Genomic DNA, 20124 nt, shown 5'->3' with positions numbered 1-20124 from the left:
TGAACTGTTTGTCACAAAGGGCTGAGACGATAAACTAACGATCATGTGTCTGTTTGAACCTGTTTTCAAGATGTTTTTTAATCAGCGGGTTCTCTTGCGCAGCCTCATCCCACTCTGGAATCAGATGTGACCGAACCACGGAGCCTGAGGAACCTCTGGACGACGAGCCGCATCCCGAATCCCGGGGCTGCGGCTCCGGCTGCAGACGGACCAATCTTTATTTATTGGACTGTTGGTGAGGAGATGAGCTCAGTTCTGAACGGGTCCGGCAGACAGCAGGCGACCCGCTGAGCCTCTGCTCACCTTGTAGGAATAGTAACAACGTTATACGCACTAGTTTGGTATCCTGTCCAGGAAATGTCTGTCTTTATTTTGCATTAACTGAGACTCCAACCTGGAGGCCCTTGGTGGGTTTCCAGACGTTTGATTCCGTTAAGACTTCGACTCGTGTTCTGGTGTGAACTCCAGCGACGCGGCGATGCGATGCGATGCGATGCGATGCGATGCGGCCTCTAACTGCACACGTGAAGAAGACATACTGTTCGGCACATTAAGGCCATTTGAATGTAGCGAGCTTTAGGAGAAACGTCCCCAGTACGCACCGGCTGGACTGTCCTCATGCACTCTCGGCCAGGCTTGCAAAGGGCTGACGGGCAGTAGCCCAGAGCGCCACGTTTAGGGGGCACCCCCCAAAAAGTTTTTTTTTTTTTTTACCTCATATTAAACGCAGGCGCTCATTTTGCATGTGGAGTTTTTTAATATTGTTGTTTTTTTTAATAGTTTGAGCAACACTCAAATATTAAGATGATGAAGTTGCATCTTTTTGGACCAACATGGCGCCCCCTGCCAGATGTTTTTACCCAACCAACCAGCAGTTTGTACCTGCTAATTTGTCAGTGTTTGTTACAGAGTCCCCCAGTGGCATTTAAAGGGCCGGTGTTAAAAATATCCTGCTGTATCTTTCCAACATGTTACGTTTTCCCACGGAATGTTGTTTAAATTCTTTCGTGCATGTTTGTGAAATCCTTCAATCACCATGGCAACCATTCAGCTGTTAAAACACCTGGGTGGACCTAGCCCCGCCTTCAAGACGCAGCTCCTCCCACTCGGCTCCTTCAGACTAGCCAGCAGCAATTAGCAAACACATCTTATAGGAGCTGCTGCTCAGAGCAACGCTGGTAAAAATGTTGTTAAAGGGGAGCCATGTTGGGATGACTTCCTGGAGGCGGAGCTTCAGAAAGAGCAGGAGCTTCTTAAAGAGACAGAGGCCCAATTTCAAGGCGTTAAATCAGGAAGTCCAATTTCTTTTAATACCATTTTTATACCAACAGGAGTTAGTTATTTACTTACTAACTTGATGATGCTACGAAATAGCACTATGTGGCAAGGAAATGCATAACCCTCCTTTAAATTCCTTTTAAGACATTCACAGAAACTTTCATTAAGAGAGAAATAAATAAAATTACATCCAAACTAATTATACTATTTTTGAGTTATTTTCATGGAGCAAAATAATCCCTGACATTCCTTAGGGGGCGCTGTATTTTGTAATTTACACCTGTAACAGATTTGTTTTTTTTTATTATTTAAATTTTTAGGGGGTTTGGGCTCCAAACCGGTCTCCAGCCCAGGGGCCCCTATTCCTCTAAATCCGGCCCTGTTTTCACTGTTACTGCATCTCCTGAGACCAACAGACTGTTTGTTAATGACTTTTTGGCTCGTTCCAGCGCTGTTGTTCTGTTTTTACTGTTCCTGACTGTCAGAAGAGGCTGCTCACATCCGCGTCTTGGCGCTTGCAGGACAGGATGCGTGAAACACTAGACACTCACTCCAAACTGCTAACATGTGGGAATGCTGCGAGGAATGCGCTGCGGAGCGGGAAATAACCTACAGTGTTTTAGTTGGAGCTCCTCCTCGCGACCTGGACGCTCTTCCCACATGTTTCTGTGCCTTTACGGCTAAAAGCAGCAAAATAAACGTGTCAGAATGGATTTATTCACTTCTATAATAGATTTTCTATCGGATTGTAACAGACGTGGTTTTTAAGAACTGTTGAGCTAATTTCAAGGTAGTTTTTAACTGCATTGAGGAATCACTTCACAAATAGTTTTTTTATATTTTTTAGAAGATGTGTATATTATTTATTTTTTTAAACGTCTCGCAGCGCAGCAACACACCGACTGTGAGGAGAGAAGCGCATTTCAAAGGGACTCCAGTGAAGGTTTTTAGTGAAATGCTGCAGAGCGATAACTAACACTTTGCTTTTCTTCTCCTGCTCCGTTTCTTCCTTACATGCACTGGCTTCTCTTACTTCCATCCTTTGTGTAGCAAATATATTTTCACAATAAAACTGACAACTTTGTGGATGTTTGTTGTGTTTTTATTCAGGAATATTTAAACTTTTGTGCTGTTTTCTTGGATTTTTGGACTGTTGGAGGAAACGGCATGAGGCACAAACCTCAGGCAGGGATTCGAACCCAGAACCTTCCTGCTGCGCAGAATGACGTATTTCAGGTGTTTCATTTGTTCATATTTAATATTTTAGCATAAATTCAGTTTCTGTGAACATGGGTGGTTCTAGATGGGGCCCAGCAGGGGGCCAGAGCCCCTCTGCTACAGAGATACTAGATTCATTTCTTATGACACATTCTGGCAAAGAAACTGTTGCTAATTGGTTCCTTGAACTAATTAATTTTTTTATCCTCTATGTTTTACTTTAACAATAAAATAAAAATGAAGCTTCATTTTGAGATCTGAGTTTTATCTGTTAGATCTGGAGCCACAAGAGGCTCTTTGTCTCACGTCATTTATTAAACAATCATAAATACGAGAAAAACTTGAATAATTATAATCATAGTATGATAGAAACTTTATTCATCCCTTTGGGATTTACCCTCAGGGAAACTGTAGTTCAGTCTCCCACAGAGCACCAATACACCAAATCCTTAAACAATTTTTATTATTTTTTAACATTTAGCCTGATTCTATAGTTCCTCTATTTCTATTGTACTCCTGTTGGCCAGTGAGGAGCTGAAGAGTTGATGAGGTTGAAGCACTGATCAAATCACTCAGTAAATGTTGCTTTTATTAGATATCATTTCATTTTTCTCCCACTGAAGAAACAGTAAATGAGGTCCGAACAACATTTTCATCAGAATATACAACCTGCATATAGTATAATAATAATAAGAGACAGTCATAATGTCCCAACCCAACGCCCAGTCCGGACCGGACTTCCTGTCCCCAGGACACATTTATATAAACAGGAAGTCGCATCATGAACCAAAGAGTCTGAGTGTCTGTTTCCAACGGCAACAGGTTTCTGAGGTATTCCATACATGAGGTCAGAGGTCATCAGTCACATATAAAGGCAACAAATATAAAAAAAAACTGAATTAAAACAGTTTAAGAACATTTTTGGTTGAGATCAAGTCAAAAAATGTTTAAAACATGAAGAAAAAACAACAAAACAGAGAAGAGCTGAAACTTTCCCCAATCTTATTTAAAGTTAAAATAAAAGGAGCTCATGCTGGGAAAGGGTTAACCCTAACCCTAAACAAGGTTATGCTCCCATAATGCATCAGGATTCAGCTAAAAAACACGTCTGAAATGGCACGAGTGAAGAAATAAATCATTCAGGTTTTCACCGATACCTTTACATCTCTGGAAAAGACGACATAAAAAGCCTTAAAGTGAAACTAAAGTTTAGTTTAAAGGAGGAAATGGATCAATTCTCCTGATCCTCTTTAAAATAAACGTCTGACTAATAATCCATTAGTTTCTGTTTCCCTGGGGAATAATTATGACGTAACACAGAGACGACGTATGGATGAGGAGCCATGTTTCTTCTGGCTCTGTGCATGAAGAGAACTGCAGCTAAAAATGGCAACTCAGTCTCCATGGCAACCATTAGCCGATGTATACCTGCTGCCAGTATCAATATGAGAAGTTTATTACAGATTATCACATTTCCTAAGGATTTTTATGCATCTTCACCAGAGATCAGGTTGATCCTTCAGAGGCCGCCATCCTCATCCTCATCTTCATCCTCTGACTGATGTTTTAAAGGCTACATGATGTTTATACAGCAGTCAGAAACCTTTCTAGTAAAATACAGACATAATACATCCATTTAGGCAGAAAGTACGACGGCGAATCAGAGACACTGCAGATGGAAGAAAGGAGCAATTTCACACCAAAAAGTCAAACATTTTCAACTTAATCTAAGGAAAAACTTGAACATTTCTCAGTTCCAAAACTCAAGAACTTTTCTCTAAATTAGTGATTTTTTTTCTTGCAAATTTCTGAGAAGTTTTCTCATCGTTTTTCACTCTGCAGCGACCCGGATGCGCTGTTTTAAACCGGTTATTGATCCCACAGAACTGGTTGATATTCTGGCTCCGGATCTCATCCAAACCCAGGAGGTTTAGTGGCTCTGAATGTCGTTACTGACAGATAAACAGAGTTTATAGTTTTATTTTGGTCCATCAGGATATGAAAACGCTGCTGAGTCAGTCCCACTGATCTGGATTCACGCTGAATAAAGACAGAGTTCTGTTACCTGCTAACCGGACCTTCCAGAACCAGAACATCTCTGAACACCAGGGAGCTCTTTCTGAGGAAATACTGCTTTACAATTACTGATAATAACAGGATAAAAATCATGGACATAAAGACGCCTCATGCAGCGGGTCGGCCCGTTGCGGCGATGCGTCACGGCGTCCGCCATGTTGGATGTGGAAACCTGCCGTACACAATGAAATGGACCGAACTTTCCAAAGAATCATTCCCAAAAGAATTCTGAGTTTTAAAAGTTGAAAATTCTCAACTTTTGAAACTCAGAATTTTCCTAATTTTTTCTAGAAAATTTCTAAGACTTATCTAAAAATGTTTAGTTCTTTTCTCACAAATTTTCGACTTTTGAAAGTCAGAAATTTTAAAGTTTTTTTATAGAAAATTTTAGAAATTAATCTGTTAGGTAAATTGTATTATTATCAACTATTTGGTATATCTTTATTATGTTCTTAGTTTATGTATTCTTACTTATTTAGTTTAGTCATAGGTTTTAAGGAATGTTTCTGTATTGTTAATCACTCTGCTTCCTTCCTCAGAGAAGGCCTCTCTGAAGAAGAGCAGTGACAGCAGCTCTTCACAGAACGGCCTGCTTTGACCTCTTAGATAGCTATAAAACCATCGCCGTGAAGATGTACAACTTGTCCTGCTTGATCCTGGGTCAGGAACTGGATAAGCTAGTGCAAGATAGATTGTGTTGTTAGTTAGCTATAATCTTGGCGCTGTGACTGTGTGATGAAGTGTTTTCCCCCTCCCTTTAGAGTTACAGCGCTCTCTGTGATTAGGGATCCTAAAGACAATAAAAAGAGAGGGGCAGGCAAATGTGCTTCAGAGCAGCAGGAGATTTGTAACTGAAAGCACATCTCTGTCTGTTCTCCTCGCGAGTATTAAGAATCTACCTTTCTCTTGTCTTTCCTGTGTTATGTGCTGTGTTTAATAGGTGTCAACCCTGACATAATCCAAAAAATTTCAGAAGTTCTTTTCCCTCCACAAATGTTCTTGAATTTTGTTCTAGAAAATGTCTGAGTTATTTTTCTGAAATTAAGATTAATCTCAAAATTTCTCAGTGTTTTGGCAGAAATGTACTTTTTTTTGTATCATAAATACGTTTCCAATGATTCTATTCTTACCTGTGAACGGTCATATCACTAGATCTGGTCTGTAATGCAAAACGTCAGCCATCTTGTTCTACCGCTCCATGTGCCACATCCAAGATGGCGGCGGTGAGGTATGACGTATTTATGTCTGCAGTAATCCTCATCCTGACATCATGACGTCACAGGAAGGCCTCCTTCCTGTGACGTCCAGGAAAGCGCCGGCGCTGCTCGGCTGCGCGGCGCTCTGGTGCAGCTTCTGATGGTGCCTCAGGTTGGAGTTGCTGGAAAAGGTTTTCCCGCAGCGCTGGCAGCCGAACGGCTTCTCCTTGGTGTGGATGCGGCGGTGGCAGACGAGCTGCGTGGAGACGCGGAACGCCTTGCCGCAGGTCAGGCACTGGTATCGCCGGGGCTCGGTGTGGATGCGGCGGTGGTTCTTCAGCGCCATCAGGTTGGAGAACTCCTTGCGGCAGACGGCGCAGGAGAAGCGGCCCGTCTTGTGGCTGTTCTTGTGGTTGAGTAGCGATCCGGCGTGGCGGTAGGCGCGGCCGCAGTGCTCGCACACGTGGCTCTTGTCCTCGCTCTGTGGGTCGCTGTGGGTAACGCTGCCCTCTACGGCGCGGCGCTCTGACCAGGCGGCGGCCGGCTTCCTGGCGTGAGCCGCCATGTGGCTCTGCAGGTGAGCCGCCAGGCAGAAGGTTTTGCCGCATTCGGAGCAGCATTGGCGGCGGATCTGGGCGTGCAGCTGCAGGCCGATGGCGTCGGGAAACGTCTGCAGGCAGAAGCTGCACTGGTGCAGCGCTGGAGCGTGGGACTTCTTGTGGTTGAGCAGCGATCCGGCGTGGCGGTACGAGCGCCCACACAGGTCACACCTGCACCACAAACAGTCAGACTGGAACAAACAGAAAATCTCCAATCTCCAATTTTAATCCATTTTATTTAGAGCTGCTGTGTGTAACTTTTATAAGAAATATGTTGTTTTTACATATTGGTTGAAATCGTCACCATGTGTCTGTAAAGCTCTCAGATCTGCGTGGTAACTGGTCACATTCACTTGAGTCATTTTTTTGAACTAATGTACTTTCAGGAGTATTACTAAGCTGTACTTTTTACTTTTACCTGAGTAATTTTATTATGAAGTACTTATTCTCTTACTTGAGTAAAATTTCTAGATTTTCTACCCACTGAATGAAAACCTGTTTTAACCACCAGACTCAAACACACAGCTGCAGTTTCTGTTAAAGTTTCATCAGTTTTTAATTGAAAAACTGATTTGGAAAATTTTTCTTTTGCCTATTTTGTTATTCTTTGTTATGTTTATAAATTATTATCATTTTTGTCCTTAAAATTAAAAAATTTCCACTTAACTTTATATTTTAATCCATAAGATTAAGTCATTTTAAATATTAAATGATTGATAATTTGATCAGTTCCTCAGAACTTGAGTAACTTTTTACCAAATCCTTTTTTACTGTTAAGTAAAAACATGTTACAGTTATTTTATTCGTAGTTAATAAAATAACTAATAACTAATAACTAATGTCAGGTTTTGGTCCTTTAGATCCTTTCATTTCTGCGGTTTTCACAGTTTTTATGTTTGTGTTAAAAAATGGATAAATATCTCATAAACTCACCTGAAGCATTTCTGTTCTGTCTCTTCCTGGACTCCAGGGGGCGCTGTGACCTCCTGACCCCTGAGGCATCGCTGCCTCTTCAGCCCGGTCTGACCCTGGAAGTTCAGCGCCGGTCCGTGGAGCCGCTGGTGGTTCTGCAGGACGCTGGCGCGGCGGAAGGCCTTTCCGCACGCCGTGCACACGTACTTCCTGTTCCTGTGGATGCGGGCGTGGCCGCGCAGCGCCGCGCGGTTGGTGAAGCGCTTGGCGCAGATGGTGCAGCTGAACTCGCCCGTCTGATGCGTCCTCTTGTGGTTGAGCAGCGAGCCGGCGTGCCGGTAGCTGCGGGGGCAAAGGTCGCACCTGAACGGCCGCTCCTCTTCCTCGCAGGACGGCGCCGCCTGCTGGTCGAAGGACTTCCTGCACCTGAGGCCTGTCCGGCCTGCGGCAGCGTTCGGTCTGAGCGCAGCGCAGACATGCGCCTGCAGCTGCGCCGGGCCCCTGAAGCCTCTGCCGCAGCGCTGGCACAGGAGCCTCTTGGCCAGGTGAATCCTCAGGTGGTTGCTCAAGGCCAGCTGGTTGCAGTAAACGTTGCTGCAGACGGAGCAGGAAAACTCGCCCGTCTGATGGGACTTCCTGTGGTTGGCCAGGCTCCCGGCGTGGCGGTACGTCCGGCCACATTGGTCGCAGGAGAACGGCCGCTTCTCGCCGTCCGGTGCTGCTGCCTGCCGCCATCTTCCCTCCGGCCGGACACCCTGGACCGGATCGCTCAGATCCTGGGTTCTGGCTCGGTTCTGTTTGTGTTTTTTCAGGTGGTTCAGCAGCTGCTTCTGGAGCTTGAAGGCTTTTCCACATTCTTGACAGGCAAACCTGTAAAAAAACCACAAACCTCAACCTTACATTACAAAAACATTGAAAAGTTCATTATTTAAAGGTGCAGTGTCATTAAAATAGACTTTATGTTTCCATCATGCTGTAATGTTAGTGATTCTTTCATGCATGTCTGAGAAATCCTTTAATCTCCATGGTAACCATCCAGCTGCAAAACGCCTGGTTTACCTAGCCCCGCCTCCGAGGCGCAGCTCCTCCCCCACTCAGCTCCACTAGACTAGCCAGCAACAATTAGCAAACAGCTGCTCAGCTCCTTATAGGAGCTGCTGCTCCTATACCCTTTAACGTCAAAACTTTAAAGGGTTAATAGAGGAGCCATGTTGGGACGACTTCCTGGAGGCGGAGCTTCAGGAAGAGCAGGAGCTTCTTAAAGAGACAGAGGCCCAAATTAAATTTCTTTTAAGTCACATTGATATATGTACCATTTTCATAACAACTGACGTTAGCATAATCTATTGATTCTGCTATAAAACAGCACTACGTGGCTGGAAAAAACATAATACTGCCTCTTTAAGAAATTCAGTTTAAAAGGTGAAACTTATTTGTTTCATAAAACCAGTGGTGGGAACGGTTCTGCTAATGCGCTAATAGCAGCACATTAGCGCATTGCAAGAACAAAATGTTTAGGCAGCTCTGAATGGTTGAAATATGTTTTTTAAAATATTTGTTAAAAATTATCATTATGTTGTGACAGTATAATATAACATTGATCATTTGTTAAAGAAATGTATGTATATCAGTCAGTCAGAAGCAGCCAATCAGAGCCAGGAGGAGGGTCTAAGCTCTGTCAATCACTCCAATCCCTACTCCTAGCTCTTTGCTACACTACAGCTGGTTCACTGCAACATAGCATGCAACACAGTTACAAATGCTAAGGCTAGTTAGCATGACTACACATGACGGCAGATAAACAATTTAGTTGTTTTCCCATTGTTACATATTTATCATGTGTGATTGACAGCACTAAGACCCGCCTCCTGGCTCTGATTGGTTGTTTTTGTAGATTGAATTAGCAGCTCAGTGAGATCGATCTTTTCACAGATTATCTGTTTCTGATTATCTGACTATTTTAACAAATATGGAAAAAATATATTTTATAAAAATTACGTCCTGCAGCTTGAAATGAAAGCTCTATAGCATGCATCACTTTCTTATCTGATTGACTGTCAGAATAATCGATCGATGAATCAATACGTTGCAGATGCACCGACCTCTTGAGGTCAAAGTGTGACCTCTGGTGGTTCTTCAGCGCCAGCAGGTTGTAGAAGCGTTTCTGGCAGACAGAGCACCTGAACACGCCCGTTTTATGGGACTTCTTGTGGTTGAGCAGTGAGCCGGCATGGCGGTATGACCGCCCACACTGATCACACCGATGCTGGCGCTCCACGCCGCCGCCATTGCCAACGCCGCCGCCGCTGCCGGGCCTCAGCTCCTCCTCCTCGGTGACCTTAACTTCCTGCTCGGCTGCACAGTCGTGGCTGCTGAGGTGGCTGTAGCTGATGCAGGAGACACCGCAGCTACTGCAGATCATCATCTCCCCTGACTCTGGTTGTGGGGGGTTGGCGCCCTGCGGAGCGCCGTCGGACCGGGTGTGGCCCCTCAGGTGGCTCCTGAGGGCCACCATGCTGCTGTAGCTGATCCCGCACACTGAGCACTGATAATCATCGTCCTCGTCGGGATCCTCGACTTCTCCGGCGGTGTTCCCATGGCAACCCTGCTCAAAGTAGTTGAACTCTGTTCTTTCCGGGCTTTGGGCATCCCTGGGGTCGAAGGTTAAGCTGCAGGGCCGGTCAGCAGGTGTGAGTTGGTGCAGCTGGATGCAGCTGTGGGATTTGACCCCGGCTACGTCTGCAAACGTTTCGCCGCAGTCCGCACACATGTGCGTCGCCATGGCAACCTGGGAGCAGAGACCCTGAGTGGAGAACGTTTCGCTGCCGGTGTGGTCGGCGGCCATGTTTTCCTGATCTGATCCAAACCCGGTCTGGTTCTGCTGGCTCAGAGACTCCGGGCAGATCCAGCTCTGCTCTGTGGGCGGCCGGGAAGATGGCCGCCGCGGCTGGGAAGTTGGCCGCCGCGGTCGGTGGAGGCGCAGGTGGCTCCTGAGGGCGGCCAGGTGGGGGTACTGCTTCCTGCACACGGCACAGCGGAACGCACCCACCTGGTGGGAGCGCCGGTGGTTGATGAGGCTCCCGGAGTGACGGTAGCTCTTCCCACAGGTGTGACACCTGAAGGGTCTCTCATCCGGATCCGGAGGGGACGTTTCTTCTTCTACAGCGCTCCGTGATGCGCTCATTACCGCAGAATCTGTACCATCCGGACCGTCAAACCCACTCAGATCAAAGTTCTGTAGAACCTCTGCAGCAGACGGACTGAAGCCGGACTCCGGCAGAGAAACATCCGGCTCAGGCGAAGACCTGTGCAGCCGGATATGCTCCTGGAATTCCCTGTTTCCAGGAAAAAACACCTGGCACAGGAGGCAGAAATTCTCCGAAGTTTCCTGTTTCTGGTTCTGGAACAGGTCTGGTTCTGACCCGGTAGCCGCGCTCTGATCCATCTTGCCTCGCACCCTGTGGGTCCTCTGGTGGCTGTAGAGGGCGGCCATGTTGCCACACAGCTTAAAGCAGACGGTGCATTCAAACTCGCCCAGCTGGTGGCTCTTCTTGTGATTGGTCAGGCTGCGCTGGTGGATGTAGGACTTCCCACACTGGTCGCAGTGAAAGGGTCTCTTTGGCGTCACGCTGCAGCACTCTGTCTGTGACGTGAGAATCGCACCGATGTCTGCGTCCTCGTTATGTTCAGGCTGCTGGCCGCATTCGCTGCCCTGTGTGGATCTGCGGGGCAGATGAACCGTCTGGTGCGTCTGCAGCTGCGCCGCCAGACGAAAACATTTCCCACAGTCGGCACAGGAGTACTTCCTAAGCGAGGCGTGGCTGCGCAAGTGGTTCTTCATGGCCGAGGCGTTCCAGTTTTCTTTCCCACAGATGGAGCACAGGAACGAACCCACTTCATGAGTCCGTCTGTGATTGGTCAGGCTGCCGGCGTGTCTGTAGCCACGCCCACATTCATTGCATTTGAATTTGCGGTCGTCCTCTAGTGGGTGATGAGCATCCATGTGCTGCAGTGGGCTGGACATGTTGGGACACCGTCTGCAGTGAGAAATCCCAGTCCTGTCTGTGACACCGCAGCCCAGGACGCAAGCGTCGCATTAGTTTTGCACTTTATTTCCTGTAACAGGAATCCAGTTCCTGCTGCAGGATCCAGGAACCATTTCACAGGAAACTGCAAGAGGAAATCTGGAAGAGAATTAGACGATTACTGACCAACAGAAGAAACAAATCTGACAAATATTAAACTGAGAAACTGTTTAGTTAAATATAAAAAACACCTTATGATGAAGATTTTATGTTACTGAGTTATTTTGCAACTCTTAATGTGGACAATGAAATTGTGTTTCTTTCTACACATGCAAAAACACTCACACCACTTTTTTTTAAATGTATATTTACTTTATTTTTTATATATCTACAAATTTTTTAAAATTATTTTGTTTGTTTTATAAGATGTAATTATTTTTTAACATTTTAACCTACAGCTACTTATATCTAATAAATATAAGTACTTTAGAATGAAGATTTTGCAACCGAGTTATTTTGCAACTCTTAATGTAGAACAATGTGTTTTTCCAACACATGAAAATGAATTACTACTCCTTTTTTATTTTAACTTTTTATTGTATGCATTTTAAATATTTTTTTCTATTTTAAAATTCCACGCATTTATTGTTGTTCTAATAAATACTTAAACCTTAGGATGAAGATTTTATGTCAGTGTTCTGCATCTTGTTAATCACTGAAATCACTTCTTGAGGCAAAATTACAAGCAGTATTCATCAAATTAAAAAAAACAAAACAAAACTAGAATGTACCAAACTGAAAAATGTGTTCCTGTACATGCAAAAAATATTCATTCCCCATTTTTTAATTTCTTTAAATTATCATTTGATCTTTTATTAATTTTTATTTTCATTTATTTATATTATTTATTTAGCTTTTTTCTAAAAATAACAATTACTTATAAAAAAAAAAAAAAATTCCCCTCTCACCCTCCGTGGGTGGTCTCTTTCATCCTCTGAGCTCGGGTCCTCTACCAGAGGCCTGGGAGCTTGAGGGTTCTGCGCAGTATCTTGGCTGTGCCTAGAACTGCACATTTCTGGACTGAGATGTCTGATGTTGTTCCTGGGATCTGTTTGAGCCACTGCTCCAGTTTGGGGGTGACTGCCCCGAGGGCCCCGATGACCACAGGCACCACTGTGGTCTTCACCTTCCAGGCCTTCTCCAGTTCCTCTCTGAGGCCCTGGTATTTCTCCAGTTTCTCATGCTCCTTTTTCCTGATGTTGTGGTCACTTGGTATTGCTACATCCACCACAACGGCTTTCCTCTGTTCTTTATCCACCACCACAATGTCCGGTTGGTTCGCCATTACCATCTTGTCTGTCTGGATCTGGAAGTCCCACAGGATCTTAGCTCGGTCATTCTCCACCACCTTTGGGGGTGTCCCCCATTTTGACCTCGGGGCTTCCAGTCCATATTCTGCACAGATGTTCCTGTACACTATGCCCGCCACTTGGTTATGTCGTTCCATGTACGCTTTCCCTGCCAGCATCTTGCACCCTGCTGTTATGTGCTGGACTGTCTCAGAGGCCTCCTTGCACAACCTACACCTTGGGTCTTGTCTGGTGTGGTAGATCTGAGCTGATATATATATATATATATATATATATATATATATATATATATATATATATATATATATATATATATATATATATATATATATATATATATATATATATATATATATATATATCAGCTCATATATATATATATATATATATATATATATATATATATATATATATATATATATATATATATATATATATATATATATGAGCTGATATATATATATATATATATATATATATATATATGAGCTGATATATATATATATATATATATATATATATATATATATATATATCAGCTCATATATATATATATATATATATATATATATATATATATATATATATATATATATATATATATATATATATGAGCTGATATATATATATATATATATATATATATATATATATATATGAGCTGATATATATATATATATATATATATATATATATATATATCAGCTCATATATATATATATATATATATATATATATATATATATATATATATATATATATATATATATATGAGCTGATATATATATATATATATATATATATATGAGCTGATATATATATATATATATATATATATATATATATATATATATATATCTCACCCACTGTGGTGAAGACCACAGTGGTGCCTGTGGTCATCGGGGCCCTCGGGGCAGTCACCCCCAAACTGGAGCAGTGGCTCAAACAGATCCCAGGAACAACATCAGACATCTCAGTCCAGAAATGTGCAGTTCTAGGCACAGCCAAGATACTGGAGGAGAACCTGAAGCTCCCAGGCCTCTGGTAGAGAGAGAGAGAGAGAGAGAGAGAGAGAGAGACCACCCGCGGAGGGTGAGAAGGGAATTCTACACATGCAAACAGTTTCATACCTCCTTTTAAATAAAAGTTTTAGGCATTTTTTACTGCTCAAAAAAAATAAAGGGAACATTTCACTTTAATTTTGTGTGTGGCTCCAAATCCAGGCCTCCATTGGTTAATAAATTTGATTTCCATTGATGATTTTTGTGTGATTTTGTTGTCAGAACATTCAACTTTGTACAGAACAAAGTATTCAATGAGAATATTTCATTCATTCAGATCTAGGATGTGTTATTTGAGTGTTCCCTTTATTTGTATGTATATATATATATACATATATATATATATATATATATATTTATATATATGCGTTTTTTTCTGAGAAAAAAAAAGTCCGAATCCTTTTTTATGGCCCTAATCCTGTTCCGTAGTACTCTATTATATAAACCTACATAATCAATTTAACGTTCCTTTTAAACTAGTGGGTTTTACTTAAAGGCTAACATGTCTGCACCTGTTTTACAAACTGGATAAATAACCAGAAAACAGCGACTCTATCTACAATTTAATAAAAAATCTTAATATTTTTGCCGAGAGTAAAACAATATTACAGTAAAGTCAGTGTTGTTGGACACTAGTCAACAAGTCAGTTGTAACAGCAGTTAGAAGAGGATAGCGGCCCCAGTTAGCTAAACAAACATCCGTCCTTCAATAAAATACAGGCTTCACGACGAAGAACGTATTAAAGATTAAATACCTGGAGATGCTTTTAATGCCTGCACGAATCTTCACTTATATTGTTTGTTTTTTAACCTATTTTTCATATAAACGACAAACCCTTTTATCAAACTGTCCTTTCTTCTTCCATCCACATCGCTCTGGTTGCTAGGAAACAGGAAATGTGTAGCAGCGAAATGCTTCCGTCTTAGCAGCACCCAGCTAAGTGGGCTAATAATTGTTTATTTATCATCTGTTGGTAACCCTGAGATTTAGACAAATAAAATGAATGAATAAATAGATAAAATGTCACATTAAAGTGTTAAGTTTCGTAAGAAGTACCGGAAATGATTTATTTTAGCTGTCTGAGACAGATAAATAGCTGACGTCGCTAGCGATGCTACGTAAGAATACAAATATTACTATATTCATTTAAAATATGTTATATTCTGGAAGTGGTTATATTATTTTTATTTTTCTCTTATTTGAATAGTTAAACATTAAACACATTATTGATGCACACTTGGCTCTCTGGCTCGTTGCTGTCGTCATCAGGGTCCTAGTGCCGACGCGACACCACCTCCAGTAAACAGCGGCTCTGGCAGTTAAAGCTACCGTCTCTCCGGGACTCAGTCTGCCGACTGTTTATGAACCAATTCCGGTAAGAACCTTTCGTTTTTGTTTTAAAGAACCCTTCGGGGAAAGGTTGGTGGTTTTAGCGGCGTCTGTTGCTGAGATCTGCGGTCTGATTTGAGCAACAAGCGGTCCTAAAGCCAGCCATTTTGAGTCAACATGAGTAGCCTGACAGCTAGCAGCGGCGGATACATACATGTCGTGTCCCGCACGTCGCGACCCCATCCCGCTGACATGGAGGGTTTAATCAGAGGCGCAGGCTGGTGCGGTGGCAGCCGTGACTGCACAGCTGTCACTGCAGCGACTTCCTCTGTCATCAAAGCGGTTAGCTTATTGTCCCTGAGGTCCTAATGCCAGCCATTTTGAGATTAAATAACAGCATCTCCACATATTTCTGTAATTATGTGCTACTTTTTCTGTTCCAGGATGTTCTATTTGCAGTTTCAACTCATCTGATCAACATTAATCCATCTATTTCCTGTTATAATTATTTTATACTTACTACAAATCTGTTTTTAATTTGATCTGATTTTAGAAATAAAAAATGGCCTCCCCTCAGCCTGGCAGCCCGCCTCCTGCACAGCAGTTTACCCCCCCGGAGAAGGATGATGACAGCAAAGAAGAAGAAGAGGCGGTGAGGGATCAGCCGGTTAAAAAACGCGGCAGAGGCAGACCTCCAAAAGCCAAACCCAGCTTCAAATGCTCCACATGCACAGAGGCTTTCAAAAGCATGTCGGCTCTGCAGAGCCACAAGCTGGCAGCGCATGCAACACAGCAGCAGCAGCAACAGCATGCATGTTCTGAATGCACCAAAACGTTTTCTAGCAAAGCTCAGCTCTCCAAGCATGAACGCACCCACTCCTCCCAGCGGCCTTTCCAGTGTCCAGATTGCCACAAGGCGTACAAGACGACCACGGAGCTGCGCAACCACAGCCGCTCCCACACCGGGGAGAAACCCTTCGTGTGCCCTGAGTGTGGGAAAGCCTTCATGCAGGCTATCTGCCTGCGGATCCACACGACGCAGCACAGTGGTGAGCGACCATACTCCTGCCCCCAGTGCAACAAGAGCTATCCCACCCTGTCCAAGCTGAAGGTCCACGAACGCTCCCACACCGGAGAGAAGCCATATTTCTGCGCCGAATGTGGGAAGAGCTTTGCCGACCCCTCTGTGTTCAGGAAGCACAAACGGAACCATCAGGGCCACCGTCCATATGCCTGTGAGGAGTGTGGGAAGACGTACACAGAGCTGAAGGACCTGAAGAACCACGAGCGTTCCCACACCGGCGAGAAGCCGTTCCTTTGCTCCGACTGTGGCAAGGCCTTCTCCCGCTCGTCGTCGCTGGCGTGTCACCAGCGAATCCACTCCCAGAATAAACCCTACCAGTGTGAGCAGTGTGGGAAAGGCTTCACACAGCTGTCCTCCTACCAGTCCCACCTGCGCACACACTCTGGGGAGAAACCCTTCCTCTGCCCCCAGTGTGGTAAGATGTTTTCCGACCCGTCCAGCTTCCGGCGGCATCAGCGCGCCCACATGGGGTTCAAGCCGTACCCATGCGACAAATGCTCCAAGCGCTTCCGGCAGCCGGCCGACCTGGCCGTGCACGAACGCGTCCATTCTGGGGAGCGGCCGTACAAGTGTCAGAGCTGCGACAAGGCCTTCGTGGCATCTTGGGACCTGCGGCGCCACATGCTGGTCCACACCGGGCTGCGGCCCTTCTCCTGCACCGAGTGCGACAAATCGTTCACTGAGCGCTCCAGCCTCAACAAGCACCGACGAGTTCATTCTGGAGAGAGACCCTTCAAATGTGAGGAGTGCCTGAAGTCATTCGTGGTCTCCTCGAGTCTGCGGAAGCACGAAAGGACTCATCTGGCGGAGCAGCTGGAGCAGCAGGAAGATTCAGCCTCCACCTCCACCACGGGCTTCACCCCCCACACCACGCTGCCACAGTTCTCCTGCGCCCTCTGTGACGCCACCTTCGCCTCCTGGGATGAGGTTCAGGCCCACGAGGCGCTCCACCCGGCCGACCCCGCTGCGCTGCACATCTGCCGAACCTGCAGCGCAGAGTTTGGCCAGCTGGGGGAGCTGGAGGATCATGCCAAGCAGCACAAAAAGCTGCATGTCTGTGACAACTGTGGGAAGGGCTTCCAGAACCGATCGGGGCTACGGAAGCACCAGAAGATCCACTCGGCCAGCAAACCGCACCGCTGCCCGCACTGTGGGAAGGCCTTCCTGTTCGCCGCGTACCTGCGCAAGCACCTGCGGACTCACCCCGCGGCGGCAGCAGCGCCCGCAGCCCCAGCTGTGGATGAGATCATTCACACAGACCCGCTTCCCTCGCCCCCGCCGGCCTCAACCTCTGACCCCAGCGCCATGTCTCTGACTGTACCTGTGAGCTCCTTCCACAACCTCCCAGATTACCTGGTCAAAGATGAAGGAATTTAATCTTTTAAAAAACAACCAGCATTGTAAAAGGGGAAAAAAAAAAAGATTGTTGGTGTAACTTATTAGGGCTTGATCGTTCTTATGATTTCTAACAAATATGATGTAAAAAATGTTTTATAATCTCTGATATAATCTCCTACATGTGCTCCTCATGTTTTAATCTGTTCATAAAATAATTTCTCCTGCAAACAGAAGCTATAAACTAAACGAATAAACCAACAACACATTGTCTCTACTTACCCACCTTGAATAATTTGCATTCATTAAATGTGCTTTAAATCCATTTTTAAACATTTTATTTGTAGTTGTAGTGGAAAAATGTTCACTGTGAAACTTTTATATCAATAAAAAATATAATATAAAAATATTTTTCCCTCTTAACCTTGTTTTTTTATCTTTGTGAAATAATCTTAATGTTTCAGTTTGGGTTAAACATTTGGTGACTTTACTGTGAAATTCAAAAGTATTCACACTTCTGGTAGATTTACATCTAAAATAATTTCATTTCAGTTCTGTATATTTTTATAAAATACATCTCCAAAGAACTCTACGTCTGCAGACACATTAATAAAAGTAAATAATTGTAATCAAACCTGGTTGTTTGGTTTATCAAATGATTTTTATTGGAAATTAAAACCTTTAATGTCATCCCAACAGTCGGATACTTCTTCTAATAACTGAACAACTTTCTGCATGTTTCTAAAGTATGGAGCTAAATTGGGGCCATAAGGTTTGTTCAAAGTGGGTCCTGGAGGGCCGGCATCCTGCATGTTTTAGTTCGCTCCCTGCTGGTAGGAACAACTTTTTCAGCTTGTCAATGTTCTGCTTAGACCTTCTAATGAGCCGTCATTTGATGCAGGTGCGTTAAACCAGGGAGAGACAAACATGCAGGACGCCGGGAATCCAGGACCCACTTTGGACACCCCTGGTTCAAAGGGAAAAAAATTAAACAACTGAAACAAGATTTGAAACTGAAAAATTATTTTAAAACTGGGGGGTAAAAGTTTCAGACAGAAAAATAAAAAATTTGAAACTGAATAAAAAAATTTGTCTGAAAAAAACTTTTTGAAACTGGAACAAAGATTTTTTTTTTCCAATTTCTTTTTCTTTTGAGCAAACTTTATGGCCCCATTTTAGCTCCATACTTCTGGTATTTTCCCTCTTTGAGGTCGGAAGGCCTCTTACCATCACCCTAATTTTCAGCTTCCTGCTCTGTCCAGCCGATCCAAAACGTTAAGATCACCTCCAAGCAGATAAAATATGTTACAAGTTTAAAAAATAACTTCCAATCTGAATCTGCAGGATGTGAATAATTTTAGGATTAACTGTTTGGAGTGAACCATAAAAAAGAGCATATTTAAGACTTATTTTTTAAATTATCATTATTAGCCTGCAGATTTTAAAGGTAAACTTTAGGACAGGATGCATAAAATCAGGTTTTATTAGTTCTCATGCATATTTTAAGAATAAAATAGTTACGAGAAAGTTTTTATTTTATCTCCTGGTTGCATCAGTTGGGGGTGAATAACTTGTTGCAGCTGGAAGATAATCGCCCTGCAGTAATTATCCAATCAGAGGCTCGTACCTGTTAGCTTAGTTAAATCCAGGTGCTGAAAGGAACAGGATGTGAAAGAGCTGGAAGATTTGTTGTGAGTTGGCTAAATTATCGTAAATTTATACATCTTAGTTTAAAACCAAGAGAAAGAAGGTTTTAAACTGCAGGAGCGTTAAAGTTTGAGGTTGTTGGGAAGCAGAAAGGCAGAATCACCCAGTCAGCGTTACATCAAGAGTCCGATCTGCTCTCCCAGGAAACATCTGTTCAGAGTTACGGCTCGGTTTAATGATGGCGGCTCCACATAAATCCATGAATATTTACGCTTTGGCCCCTCGGCCACAATCAGAAGAAGCTTAATCTTATTTCACGTGTTCCAAGTTAATCATGTTGCCGTTTTGGAAAACAACAAACTTTAGAAAATAAATGTAGATAATCCAGATGTTTTATGAATGAGCTGGAGTGTTTGTTGGTTTTAGTTTCCTTTTGTGCGTAAAAATCTAACATTTGACCTGCAACATGTTTTATGGGGTAGAAGTTCAAAAGGTTTTTACTTCTTTCAGCTCCTTTTAAAACTTGTTAAAATGATTGCAGTACAAAAATATGTATTTTGAATTCCTTGTTCATGACTGTTATTTTATATTGCTGTCATGTTTAAAATAAATTTAAAAAAATGAATATTTAGAGTTTTTAGCATGTTTGCTTTGTTAGCTGTGATTTGGCCTTTTGTTCATTTCTTTGGTTGAATTTTACCTCCTGTGGAGAGACATTTAATTCAATATAAATAAATAGTATAGTTTAGTTAAAAATATTAATAAAAATCCCATTAAGCAAATAAATGCTCCCATAAAATAAAACATTATGAAATGCAACCAACAAGGTAGCTTAGCATCTTAAAGGGGCAGCATGATTTAAAATAAGCTTTTTTTAATCTTTCCATCATGTTATGATTTTATTCCCTCGTCACTAAAGGTATGTTTAACAAACACTTATCTCCATGGCAACCATTCAGATGTTGCAATGCCTGGGTGGACCTAGCTCCGCCT

General features: G+C 43.2%; 3 protein-coding genes across 3 annotated transcripts in view; 2 read left to right on the top strand and 1 right to left on the bottom strand.

The window, feature by feature from the left end:
- Positions 1-2362, top strand: part of LOC148153555 (uncharacterized) — a 9074-nt gene extending 6712 nt beyond the window's left edge. Inside the window, exon 5 of the mRNA XM_088016512.1 lies at positions 103-2362. The gene's annotated coding sequence lies outside the window, so the exon portion shown is untranslated. The remainder of the gene's footprint in view (positions 1-102) is intronic.
- Positions 2363-2942: 580 nt separating this feature from the next.
- Positions 2943-15457, bottom strand: znf646 (zinc finger protein 646). Its single transcript, XM_088016508.1, has 4 exons — positions 15280-15457; positions 9382-11463; positions 7301-8149; positions 2943-6538 (listed from the first exon to the last, which is right to left on the bottom strand). The coding sequence occupies exons 2-4, from the start codon at positions 11301-11303 to the stop codon at positions 5830-5832; spliced, it is 3480 nt and encodes a 1159-aa protein (XP_087872634.1). The 5' UTR covers positions 11304-11463; positions 15280-15457; the 3' UTR covers positions 2943-5829.
- Positions 15018-18118, top strand: znf668 (zinc finger protein 668). The gene is made up of 2 exons (XM_014969325.2): positions 15018-15111; positions 15619-18118. Exon 2 carries the CDS (start codon positions 15628-15630, stop codon positions 17524-17526), a length of 1899 nt encoding a protein of 632 aa, XP_014824811.2. The 5' UTR covers positions 15018-15111; positions 15619-15627; the 3' UTR covers positions 17527-18118.
- Positions 18119-20124: the final 2006 nt, after the last annotated feature.

The sequence above is a fragment of the Poecilia mexicana genome, unplaced genomic scaffold, assembly GCF_051168715.1.
Source record: "Poecilia mexicana isolate PSO_F unplaced genomic scaffold, ASM5116871v1 scaffold_19, whole genome shotgun sequence".
NCBI classification, from domain to species: Eukaryota; Metazoa; Chordata; class Actinopteri; order Cyprinodontiformes; family Poeciliidae; genus Poecilia; species Poecilia mexicana.
Note: the sequence above shows the minus strand (reverse complement) of the source record. Positions and strands in the feature narration are given on the sequence as shown.